This window comes from Vulpes lagopus, chromosome 5 (assembly GCF_018345385.1).
Source record: "Vulpes lagopus strain Blue_001 chromosome 5, ASM1834538v1, whole genome shotgun sequence".
Taxonomy (NCBI): Eukaryota; Metazoa; Chordata; class Mammalia; order Carnivora; family Canidae; genus Vulpes; species Vulpes lagopus.
Window position 1 is genome coordinate 56,184,948 of NC_054828.1, and position 13,680 is coordinate 56,198,627.

Sequence of the window (13,680 nt, forward strand, 5' to 3'; positions counted from 1 at the left end):
TTTAGCTCTTCATTCTGCATTTAAGGAAATCCCTAATTTTTTAGAATCATATCCTTGTCAGACATTCCGCAGAGAAGAATTTCTTTTACATGATGACTATTTTGCAAATCATTCTTTATCCAGTTGGTGATCTTTTAAATCTCTGACTAGAAGGGGCAGCAGCACAGTGTTAGTTCCAGCAGAGTGGTGGACTAATTGCTGGGGACTTGGGACTGCCAGGTCAGCCTCAAAGCGACACACCAAAGACCATCAGTCAGCAAACAGGCCCCATCTGACCATCTTCGGAAAGGCCCATCCAAAATTACACCCTTCAACAAAAAAAAAAAAAAAAAAAAAAAATTACACCCTTCATAAATTCCCCGTGCCACTACCATGGGCCTTAGTCTTTGAAGAGGAGAAACCACCTACACCACTTCTTCAATTGAAACATTTTTAGGCTTTAAAATACTAATATGGGATTCAGTTGTGGTGGGGAGCTTATATTCAATAGCTTTTGGACAAGATGGGTAGTTTTGTCACCCAGGAAACAGCAAAAAGTCCTCAAAGTATCTTGCCCTTGCTATATGGTTTTTCTTCCATGGGGCTTTACATTTTAAAGAACTGTCACCAGATTAAAAGATTTTCACCTTTTGTGAATTAGCACAGATAAATGTTACTTCTTGATAACTGGCTTATGAAATAATTATTTAAAAACTGATGATTTCACTCTATTTTCTCCCAAAAAGGGCCAAGAAGGGACCTGATAATTTGAGTTAACTTTAATAATATACTGTACTATCAAAAATATCCTTAAAAGGCACTGGAAGGATTATCAGAAAATTCAAATATTCATTAAGCTCTCTGGCTTAACCTCTCTGGTCTAGGTCTTCAATTTCAGTTAAGAAAAAAGGGACCAAGGACACCTGGGTGGCTCAGCGGTTGAGCATCTATTTGGCTCAGGGCGTGACCCCAGGGTCCCGGGATCGAGTCCCACATCGGCCTCCACATCGGGCTCCCTGCATGGAGCCTGCTCTGCCTGTTGTCTCTGCCTCTCTCTATGTGTCTCTCATGAATAAATAGAATCTTTAGAAAAGAAAAAGGGGACCCATAATCCCTATTTGAAAAGCACATTTAGAAAAATACAAATTAGGGGTCCCTGGCTGGCTTAGTCATTAGAACATGTGACTCGATCTTAGAGTTGAGTTCAAGTCCCATGTGGAGCCTGAATAAAAAAAAAAAGAGAAAGAAAGAGAGAGAGAGAGAGAGAGAGAGAAAGAAAGAATAAAAGAAAAGAAAAGAAAAAAGAAAAGAAAAAGAAAAAGAAAAGAAATACACAAATTATACTATGAATCATTCTCCAAATGGGCCTACTATGATTTAGGAATGGATTGTGTCCTGGGTTATTATCTGTGGCAAGACAACGTCTATCAAAAACAAAGAAAATAATACCATTGCTTTTTAAAATCCATTTTTTTCTAGGTTAAAAAAAAAAAAGCAGCTGTCTAAGCAAAAAGCATCTGTTTCTTCACTGCTACTACAAAACTTGCAAAACCAACTTGGGTTTAAGGATCACTTAATTGTCCCCTTCAAGCTAGAAAACAAGTTATTCTATTTTAACTTGGCTTGAGAATGTATTATTTGCAAGACTGAAAATCATTCTGTCCAGCTTTACCTCCAATTCACGATCAGCTCCAACTGTCATTCTAGTTACCTCAAAAATTTGACGTGTACGTATCTGTTCAAATACAGAATGTGAATACGTGCACTTAGTCAACCTCATATATGCAGACAAACTACTTACATCCTGGGCTGCAGGCAATGGTCGTCTGTTCCCCATCTCTAAGCTCTAACTACACAGGCTGGTTCCCCTGCTGTATGTGCTCTGGGCACAGACCAGGTACTCAATAAAGAAGGGGAAATGATGGGATCCCTGGGTGGTGCAGCGGCTCGGCGCCGGCCTTTGGCCCAGGGCGCGATCCTGGAGACCCGGGATCGAATCCCACATCGGGCTCCCGGTGCATGGAGCCTGCTTCTCCCTCTGCCTGTGTCTCTGCCTCTCTCTATATAACTATCATAAATAAATAATAATAAAAAAATTTAAAAAAATAAATTTTAAGAAGGGGAAATGATAGTCATGATGAGCACAATGTGTTTTAAATTTAAAAAATAAATTCTTTAAAAGACCATCCAGAAACAATTAACAAAATCAATTTCCCCTGTGAATTTTTTTTTTAAGATTTATTTATTCATCAGAGACAGAGAGGCAGAGACGCAGGCAGAGGGAGAAGCAGGCTCCTTGCGGGCAGCCCGATGGAGGGCCCATTTCCAGGACCCCAGGGTCACGCCCTGAGCCCAAGGCAGATGCTCAACTGCTGAGCCCCCCACGAAGTATTTTCATTAAAAGCAGATAAGAATAGATTTGCTCTGGGGCACTCACATGCCAAGCTATAGCCTTAACAGTGACGGAGAAATACCTATAAAGTAATTGTGGGGGGCAAGCACAATGTTCAAGGAAGACTAAGCCAAGAGAATGAGCCCCACTCAGAATTACTAGCACACTCCTCTTCCCCAACCCTATTTCCACAAGGTATAGAGACCAATAATTGGACTTTCCCAGAATGCTAGGTGCTCTTTAAGCTTAATTTATGATAAAATAAAACATATTAAGAATCAAGTAGTTAACTTCTAGTTCAAGAACTGTAACCGCTGATTCAAATTTTTTTTAAAAAGAAGAATGATTCTGGTTCTTTGTAAATTGGTCAGTTGATTGAGGATGGAATTTGACGTAGAAGTTGATTTCAGGGAACTGAAAACTCATAAAGGCCAAGTATAAATAAAAACATTTATGTATGAGAGATAGACACACACCGAATGTTAACAGTTATCTCTTAAGAGGGATAGGTATCTGGGATGTGGGAGCAAGGGAAATCTGAAAAAGGACTTCTTTTCATTTTTTCATTAAAGGCACAGACCAGGGGCACAGGGGTGGCTCAGTCGATGAAGCATCTGCCTTCAGCTCAGGTCATGATCCCAGGGTCCTGGGATTGAGTCCTATGTGGGGCTTCCTGCTCGGCAGGGAGCCTGCTTCTCCCTCTCCCCCCCTGCTCGTGCTCTCTCTCAAATAAATAAATACAATCTTTTATATTTAAGAATTTTTTTAAAAATATTTTATTTATTTATTCATGGGAGATAGAGAGAGAGGCAGGGACACAGGCAGAGGGAGCAGCAGGCTCCACGCAGGGAGCCTCGATCCCAGGTGTCCAGGATCCCACCCCGGGCTGAAGGCGGCACTAAACCACTGAGCCACCAGGGCTGCCCAATAAATACAGTCTTTAAAAAAAAAAAAAGGCACAGACCAATCAGAAGTTTTAATTTTTGGTAGCAGGAAGTCTTATATAACTTCATGTTATATAACTACTCGGGAGTCGTATAGAGGCTTTAGTTTACCCTGTACTTTCTGTATCAGCTATTCCTCCCCTTTTCCTTCTTCCCTTAAATAAAAACCTATTGTGAATAAAGAATCTGCTATATTCTTGAATTGTATATATTAATCAGTCAACAGTAGGTCAAAAGTAATGTACTTCAAATGAATCATAAGCAGATGTCTTTCTAATATCCTGATTCACATGTTTAAGGGAGACCCTGATTCTAAGCACTGGCTTGCACTTAAATTCTATGATTCTAATGAAATCCACCTAATTGACAAGATTCCTTTTGAGAAGGTTTCATGGAGAATTAGAAGTTATCTTAAAAGGCAAACGCCCCAAAGAGATGGAGGAGAAAATAAAAAGTCTGCGTATACTGACATAACAGTTCCTAGACATGTTGGTAAGAGAAAAAAGCAAATTGCAAAACATATGCATAGGAAGACAGAATTTATGTAAAAATTTAAAACCCATAAAGTGTTATTTCTATAGATAAATATATACGTAAATATAAATGCACAGCCAAAAGGTAATCGAAGAGTATGTATTTTCCATCTGGGAGGGGAGTGCTCTTTATTCTTTTTCCTAGAATATATTCTCAGATAATTAAATACAAAATAAACAACTTTCACATTTCTAGGAAGTACTACATATGATGGTTTCCTTAAAATAGTTTGCTACCAAAGGTAGAGTTCAGCAAATATCACTGTCTATATCTCAACATCACCATATTTTATCTCTGCTGTCCCTCGCCTCTCTTTGATTTACACAAGATCAAATTTAACAAGTCCTATTAGCTTTTTCTTGAGTATTTGATAATGAAGAGATGATACGGTTGTCAGGAAGTATCAAAATCAAGGTGAGAGCTGATACGATGGAAATAAAGGTAGGCAGGTTCATCTTTTGGCTTTAATGTGATGCATTTGGAAATAGGAACCGGCCTCTTAAGAGGACAAGATGCTTTAAGAGCAAGATTCTTACCGCATATGTCATGTAGCATCAACTTGCCATGTTCATTTATCTACTGCAGAGAAAAAGTTGTAGTAGCAAAGTTAACATTTAAAAGCACACACGGGTGTCAGAAGAGAGATGATATATAAATCCCAGAGAGCACAAGCAGTGCTAAAAGTCTATCAAATTAAAGTGATATTTGTTTAGAAGCAAAACATTGTTGCTTGAAATTGGAAACTCTCGGGATCCCTGGGTGGCGCAGCGGTTTGGCGCCTGCCTTTGGCCCAGGGCGCGATCCTGGAGACCCCGGATCGAATCCCACATCGGGCTCCCGGTGCATGGAGCCTGCTTCTTCCTCCGCCTGTGTCTCTGCCTCTCTCTCTCTCTCTCTCTCTGTGACTATCATAAATAAATAAAAATAAATAAATAAAAATTAAAAAAAAAAAAAAGAAATTGGAAACTCTCAGGAGTATTTCTAAGTTTTTTTTTCATTTCTTATGATTAATAATACTAGAATACTGGCATTTAGGAAAATTTCCTCAGAATTCTGATTAATTTGTTTTCTTTGAAAAGGGAAAAGCCGTCCAAGTCAGACATATGTATAACATGAATTTTGGTCCACAAAACCAAATATATTATTGTTTTTGTCAACTGAAAATTACAGAACAGCAACAAACTAGAACCAATGCCTATTATGAAATCAAGTAAATGCATGTATTCAATGAAGCCCAGCTTTTAGTTATTAAAATCTAGGTAACACATTTTGTGATTTAGAAAAGAAAGAAAATCTACTTAAGTCTCTGTATCTTTGCTGGTTGCAACCATCTATACCCTTTTCTAGAAGAGCTCAACATCTTCCATGGTTGCAGAGTATGTGGCACAGCACTCCCTCTCTGACTCACTGCATCTATAAAGAAAACTGTTAATGGTAAACCAAAATCAAAAGACGAATTTCAAATGTTAAAGGCACAGATCAAACCACTTCTGGAGATAATATAAGTGGTAATAAGGATAAATTCTATTATTTGGAGATAACATCAATGACAAACTCCTTGTAGCATTTTAATATAGAAAATTGCAAATTATATATTTAAAGGCATAGTATCACAATTCATTTTTTTATATGTTCTAAGTATTTGGCACAATGCGTAACTTGCCTTATTTAGAAACGACTTGATAATGTATTTTCAAAACAATTATAAAAATGTCAGGTTGTAGAGTTTCAGATCTACCTGACTTCATTCTCCTCACTACCCTCCTTTCATATTTCCCAAATTTTATCTTTTCTTATTGAAAACCTGTATCACTCTTCTTTTTCACTTTAATGCCAAATAAAAAGCAATCACTAATAACATATGGCTAATATTAAAAAAAAAAAAGACTTAAATTTAGCTGTAACATCCATAACTTTAGGGTACTTTCAGGAGATATCCCCAGAACAAAACAAATTCGAACACTCATATTTCATACAATAACATGATGCTTTTTTTTCAGATTGCTGTTTACCCCAAAACTGCTGCAATATACATTTTTAAAAACAGTATTTTCCTCTATAATCACAAAGCAAAACAAGATGCTGAATACCCATCATCATTACAGAAACAATGATTGTATACTTTTAACATAATATTCAGGTATTTTTAACGACTATCTTATACCAATTTTTAATTATATATACTAAATGTATACACTTACTTAGTTGAAAAATATATTGGTTCTACCTACCTACTACTTTTAATACACAATACAGTAATGTGTGTCTTCTTCCTAATAGCACAATGTATAAGGGCAGGAACACAAAAGATATGTTAGAGGTGAAGAAAGTATCAGAGCAATTTCCTCAGCTTTAGTTTATTATCTCTTTATCTCTCCTTTATGCGCATACTCCAACTGCCTGGTCCTCTTTTATCCTATTCCTACCTAAAGACCTCTCACACTTCAGAGCAAGGACACATATTTCATATTATTTATTGGTGCTATTGAGTCAGCTTAAATTACAGCTCAAAAGAAGAAATGCTTGAGGTTTAGAAAGATACACAGAAACCCAGGGAGAGCAAAGAAAAAAAAAATACGGAGAGTGGTTGTACCCCATCAATGATTATCTGGCAACTCTGGAGCAGAGGTTCCTATCTGGACTTAATTTATCATTAATATAAGCGTCAAAAACCTAGAGTACAACTCGCCAATTATCAGGCCTTATGACTACTTTTATGACTATTTTTTGGAAAAAAATCTCATATTCATCTTTAATTAGTTCAAAAAACATTTCACTCCTAAGAAGAGCTTATTTTCCATCTACATGTATAATCATAAAAATGTCAAGGCTTTCTTTACAATCTGTGGAAGAACAAGTGGGGGGGGGCTGCACAAAAACAATTTTTCCTGTATTTGTACTCATGATTCCCCTCGTCTCCCCTGCTGCCCTGCATAAACACAAACTTCACAGGAAACGGAGATATTATACAGAGTACAATCATCTGATAAAAAAAACAATTTTAGCTTATCTCCCTGACTCTTACCGCCCCACCCTCCCCAAACACACACAACAGAAATCAGTGTGTTGAGACTGGCAAGGAGAGTAACTAAAGAAGGTGAAGTGAGGGCTCACAGAACACTTAATACTAAGTCAAAATTCTAACATCAAGCTGTCAATCCAACTTTAAACCCATTTGGGAAAGTTTAAGCTATGAATTTAAAAATATGGCAGTACTTCTTTAGTAACTGTAACTTCTTTGTATCGTCTTAATTGCTCATGCTAACAACTTTATTGCATACCACTGCTTCTTTTAAGAAGTAAATCCAGGGACCATTCCATTTTATCTTAGACATAACATTTACTAGTTTTCCAAGCATGACAGAAATGGAAAAATATATATATTAGAACAAGAACAATTTATGTTAATCTCCATAATTTGTGATCCTTCTATGAGCAGTGTCTGATTCTATTAAAATTAACAAATTTAAGTTCAGTCCTATGCTTAAGGAAAAAAAAAACCTAATGAGACTAATTTACAAAGTATACAAGAATATAATTTTATAATAAATCTTTCCAGTGTTCGCTATAACCGCATTACATGAAATGTTTCCCTTCACAGAAACTCAGAATGACAGCTCTTATTAAATGGAACAAACTTTTCTGTGTTCATCTCTGGCAAGCAATGAACAAATACAATTTGCTCACAGAGGATTTAAAAGTGCTGCCCCAGGAGAATAAACTACCCACTAACATGCTGTATGAATGAGTCTTGGCGAGTGGCAACTCACTGTGACCTCTTCCTTTCTTCTCACACCAGTGAACCCATCTCACATAAAGTCTAAGAGAAAACTAAAGCCATTGCAGAAGTGAAACTCAGCATGCTCCACTCAAATACTTCTAAGGTAACCACTCTAAAGCAAAATCAGAATTCATCTCTTTTAACCAAAAAAATCCCCCCCCAGAACAAAAAACAAAACAAAAAAAACCCCAACAAACCAAAAGGCAAATGCTGTTGTTCAATCATCAGAAAGACTTACAAAAGGCAAAAAAAATAGGACAACAGCAATAATTCAAGTAAAGTATATGTGAAAATTTAAACACGCCACTTTCAAGTTAAGACAAAAGTGAAGGGGAGCTATGATCTTTATGTCAGAGTCAAAAAGCTTAGGCATTATCACCAAATGTTAATTCACTTTACAGTCATCAATGAGACTATCGTATATATTTTTGCACCTTGCGCTTGTAAAAGCAGATAAAGTATTTAATATGTAATTTTACAATGTATTTTACCAGCTCAGCATACAGGTTGTATATAGATTATATCAAAGTAGTAGACAGTTAAGGGGCCTGTGCAAACCCTGCAAAAATAGTACTTCAGGTATCTGCTAATTAAAAAAAAACAAAAACAAAAACAAAAAAACAGTTTGCCATTTAGAAGTGATACAATTCAAACTACCACAAAATACAAAGGGCTGCAAAAATGTATACCATTCCAACAACATATATAAGTTATTAAATAAAGATTTGATTTAAAAGAATATAAATGAAGCCTTTAAGTAGGTCTTTTTCTACATGCATATTATTCCTTATTAAAGAAAAAAATATGTAAAAAGGCCATTGGTAATTGCTTTGTTAACATTTGTAGAAAAATGCCAATTCTCTGGTCACAAACTCCACTAAGTTTAGCACTTAAGGTCTCTGCAGTGTTATAAACGTAATTTAAAATACTGTTAATCTATAATTCCATTGGTAAAATAATGTGACTTGGAATATGGCAGTCTTCATGTTGAGGGCAATGATCCACAGTTTGTTTAATTTCTTAAGTGTGAACAGTTATCCAGAAGAACAGCACCCTCCACCACTGCTCTGGGCTTGAGGTTCATCATCAATAATTTGTACACCTCGCCTTGCAGCTCCTGGTTGACTAGAGCCATTGCCTTTTGCTCGCTCATCCACTTGTGCTGTTTCTATCATCCCTAAGAGAGGGAAGAAACAAATTATTTAGGACCACAATCTACGAGTTTTTTCTTTCTATGATTGTATATGTATACCACCATGATAGCCATGTCTGACTTCAACCAACAAGGAAACTAAATATAATAAACATTTTGTTAGCTCACTAAATAGCTTTTCCTGCAAATTATAAATTATTAATAGCAACTGTATTTGTCCAGTTGCATAATGGCTACAGGGACATTGATCTAGAGAACAAAGTTTTTGCCTTGAACAAATGACTATATACAAGTATAGTCCTTAAGATTTTCTACATATACTTAGCAACATGCCAAAGTTCAAATTATTCCAAGTGCAGCTAATATTTAGGGAACAATAGTTATTCTTCAATTAGTAGTGTAATACTTTAAGCAAATAATATTTGAAAGAATGAAACGGTTTAAGATGAGGGAGGAAGAACAAAGCTGGAGGACTCAGACTATTTGACTTAAAGATTTATTTATAAAATAAAATAAAATTTAGAACTTCTGCTCTGAAAGACACAGTTAAAAAATTAAAATATAAGACACAGATTAGGAGTAAATATCCACAAAATACGTACCTGAAAAGACGACGAAAGAAAAGAAGGAGTCTTTAGAACAGTTCTCAAACTTGGGTCCAGAGACTGTTCTTGAACAATGTTTTCAAATTGAGGTGTACACGAAAATCCAGTAAGATGAAATTGGAAAACACCCTCAAATTCTAATTTATTTTTATTATTCCTCACCTTTCAAAATTTGTTTTATAAAAATGTACAAAACATATTAGTATGTGTATATGTTTTATGATTTTTAAATAAACATGGGAAATATTCAAATTTTTGTCTATAAAGATAGGAGATTTAGGGGTGCCTAGGTGGCTCAGTCAGTTAAGTGTTCAAGTCTTCATTTTGGCTCCAGTCATGATCTCAAGGTTGTGAGACTGAACCCTGTGTTGGGCTCCACGCTCAGTGCAGAGTCTACTTGGGATTCTCTCTCTCTCCCTCGGCCCCTCCCCCTGCTCACACATTCATAATGTTCTATCTCAAATAAATTTTTTAAAATCTTAAAAAAATTACATGAGGTTTATAACATTTCTTATTTTTTAAAAAAGATTTTATTTATTTATTCATGAGAGAGAGAGAGGCAGAGACACAAGCAGAGAGGCAGGCTCCACGCAGGGAGCCTGATGTGGGACTTGATCCCGGGGCTCCAGGATCACATCCTGAGCCTAAGGCAGATGCTCAACTGCTGAGCCACCCAGGCATCCTGAGATTTGTAACATTTCTAAGCAATGGATCTAGAACCTTGATACTCAAAGTACAGTCTGAGGACCAGCATCATGACCATGTGGGTGCCTGTTAGAAATGAAAAGCTTAGGCTCGCACCAGACCCATTCTATCAAATATGCATTTTAACAAGATCTCCAAATAATTTATAGGAATGTACAAGCAGCGAAAATAGAAATAACTTCTCAAATTTCAGTGTGCACCACAATCTTATGGAAGGATTGTTAAAACGGAGTCTAGGCACCACCTCCAGAAGTTCTGATTCAGTTGGTTTGGGTAGGGCTCAAGAATCTGCATTTCTAACATATTCTCAAGTGATGCTGCCGCTGCTGATCAGGGAACCTCACTTAGAGAAGTAAAGGTCTATGAAAATTATGAATGACTTCAGGTTTTTGTAAAACTGAAGTTCTGGAGTTTCTGTATATGTAAATTTTCCTAGAAACAAAAACCACACTTTTATCAAATTCTCAGAAGAGTGTAAGGTCCATAAATTCAAGAAATATAATTTGGGCAGCCCGGGGGGCTCAGCAGTTTAGCGCCACCTTCGGCCCAGGGCCTGATCCTGGAGACCCAGGATCGAGTCCCATGTCAGGTTCCCTGCATGGAGCCTGCTTCTCCCTCTGCCTGTGTCTCTGCCTCTCTCTCTCTCTCTCTCTCTCTGTGTCTCTCAATAAATAAATAAATAAATAAAATCTTTTTTTAAAAAAAGAAATATAGGGATCCCTGGGTGGCGCAGCGGTTTGGCGCCTGCCTTTGGCCCAGGGCACGATCCTGGAGACCCGGGATCGAATCCCACATCAGGCTCCCGGTGCATGGAGCCTGCTTCTCCCTCCGCCTGTGTCTCTGCCTCTCTCTCTCTCTCTGTGACTATCATAAATAAATAAAAAATTAAAAAAATAAAAAAATAAAAAAATAAAAAAATAAATATAATTTGACAAAATCATTTCTATTATTCTATATAGAATAACCTATTTATTGTTCCATAAACTAGGGTTTTCCTAAGTATGGTATATATTCTATCGGTGATTAACTCTTTTAGAAAACTTTCTAATATGAAAAACTTCAAATACATATAAAAGTAGAAAAAATAGCATAATGAAAATGCATTATGTCCATCACACAATTCCATTTATACTAAGCAAGCATCTTTACCATTATTTTAGTATCTTTTTGTTTTGTTTTGTTTTTAGATTTTATTTATTTGAGAGAGAGCATGAGCAGGGAGGAAGGGTAGAGGGAGAGGGAGAAGTAGATTCTCTGCTATGGAGAACCCGATATGGGATTTGATCCCCCGACCGTGGGATCATGACCTGAGCCAAAGGCAGACACTTAACCAACTGTGCCACCTAGGCACTCCTCTGCTATTATTTGGAATCAGATTTTAGACACATAATTTTATTCATATGTTATTTTAATATGATCTCTAAAACATAAAGACTTTAAAAAAAAGAACTTTAAAAAAAAGTATAACCACAACACCGTAATACCTTAAAAATTTTACAATAACCTTTAAAATAAATAATTCAATTTATTTAAACTAAAAGCAAACAAAACACTTCACCCATTTCTCCCACCCCCCAAACTGCTGCTTCTGGCAACCACCAATGTATTCTCTGTATCTATTAGATTGGTTGTATTTATTCATTTTTAGATTCCACAAGTAAGAAGAATCATATGTTATTTATCTTTTTCTGACCTATTTCATTTAGGATAATACTCTTAAGGTCCATCCATGTTGTCAGAAATGACAAGATTTCATTCTTTTTTACAGCTGAATAATATTCTGCTGTGTATGTAATACACCACATTTTCTTTATTCATTCACCCATTGATGGAAGCTTAGGTTGTTTCCATAGCTTGGCTATTGTAAATAATGCTGCAGTGAGTAAGGTTTAACTTTCCAAATTAGTGTTTCTGTTTTCTTTGGCTAAATATCCAGAGGTAGAACTGCTGAATCATATTGCTGAATCATATTCCATTTTAAATTTTTTGAAGACCCTCCCTCTGTACTGTTTTCCATAGTGGCCAAATTTACATTCCTACCAACAGTGCACAAGGGTTCCCTTTTCTTCACATCCTCACCAACACTTGTTGTTTCTTGCCTTTCTTGATACGAGCCATTCTAACAGACATGAAGTACTATCTTATTTCACTGTAGTTTTGATTTGCATTTCCCTGATAATTAATGGTGCAGAACCTCTTTTCATGTTCCTACTGACGATCTTTGACCGATTTTTTAATTAGATTGTCTGTGGGGTTTTTTCCCATTACGTTGTAGGAGTTCTTTTTTTTTTTTTTCGTTGTAGGAGTTCTTTATAGATTTTGGATATTAGCCCCTTACAGACACATGATTTGCAAATATTTTCTCCCATTCAGTAAGATGCCTTTTCATTTTATTGATGGTTTCCTCTGCTGGACAGAAACTTTTTAGTTTGATATAGTTTACTTGTTTATTTTTGCTTTTGTTGCTTTTGCTTTTGCTGTCAGATTTAAAAAGTCCTTGCTAAGACCAATGTCAAGGAGCTTACTACCTGTGTTTTCTTCTAGGGGTTTCAGGTTCAAGTTTTCAATCCATTTAATTTTTGTGCATGGTATAAGATAGTGGTCCAGGTTCATTCTTTTGCATGTGGCTGTCCAATTTCCCCAACAGCATTTATTGAAGAGACTATCCTTTCCCCATTGTATACTCTTGGCTTCTTTGTCATAAGTTAACTGACTGTATACACATGGGTTTCTTTCTGGGCTCTGTATCCTGTTCCACTGATCTGTGTGTCTGTTTTTATGTCAATACCACACTGTTTTACTATAGCTCTATTATACAGTTTGAAATCAGGGAGCATGATGCTGTTAGCTTTGTTCATCTCAAGACTGCTTTGGCTATTCAGAGTCTTTTACGGTTCTATACAAATTTTAGGATTGTGTGTTCTCTTTCTGTGAAAAGTTTCTACATGTTGATTTCTTGTATCCTTCAATGAACCAAATTTATTTATTAGTTCTAACAGTTTCTTGATGGTAGTGTTTGGGATTTTCTTTAGGATTTTGACATATAATATCATCTGTAAGTACTGACAGTTTTACTTCTTTCCTTTCCAATCTGTATGTCTTTTTGTTTTCCTTGCCTAATTGCTCTGACTAGGGACTTCCAATACTATGTTAAGCAGAATTAAAGTGGTGAGAGCGAGCCTCCTTGTCTTATTCCTGGTCTTAAAGGAAAAGCCTCCAGCTTTTCTCCACTGAGTAGGATGCTAGCTCTGAGCTCTTTGCATATAACCTTTATATTGAGGTATATTCCCTCTATATCCACTTCGTTTTTATCATAAATGCATGTTGAATTTTGTCAAATGCTTTTTCTGCATCTATTGAAATGATCATATGATTTTATATGGTATAAATCATTTTGTTAATATGGTATATATCACAATGATGAAGTTGTAGACACTGAACTATCCTTGCATCCCTGGGATAAATCCCATTTCATCACGGTGTATGTGGTCTTTTTGATATATTGTTGAATTCAGTTTGCTAATATTTTGTTGAGGATTTTTGCATCTATGTTTATCAAGGATACTGGTCTATCTTTACTTTTCTTG

At 36.2% G+C, this 13,680-nt stretch overlaps 1 protein-coding gene across 2 annotated transcripts in view; it reads right to left on the bottom strand.

Annotated features, from left to right (window-relative positions):
* Positions 1-4,966: 4,966 nt before the first annotated feature.
* Positions 4,967-13,680, bottom strand: part of RAB21 (RAB21, member RAS oncogene family) — a 43,466-nt gene continuing 34,752 nt past the window's right edge. For both annotated transcript variants that reach the window (XM_041755331.1, XM_041755329.1), the window contains exon 7: positions 4,967-8,807. In XM_041755331.1, coding sequence (XP_041611265.1) covers positions 8,665-8,807 — 143 coding nt within the window. In that variant the 3' untranslated portion in view covers positions 4,967-8,664. The remainder of the gene's footprint in view (positions 8,808-13,680) is intronic.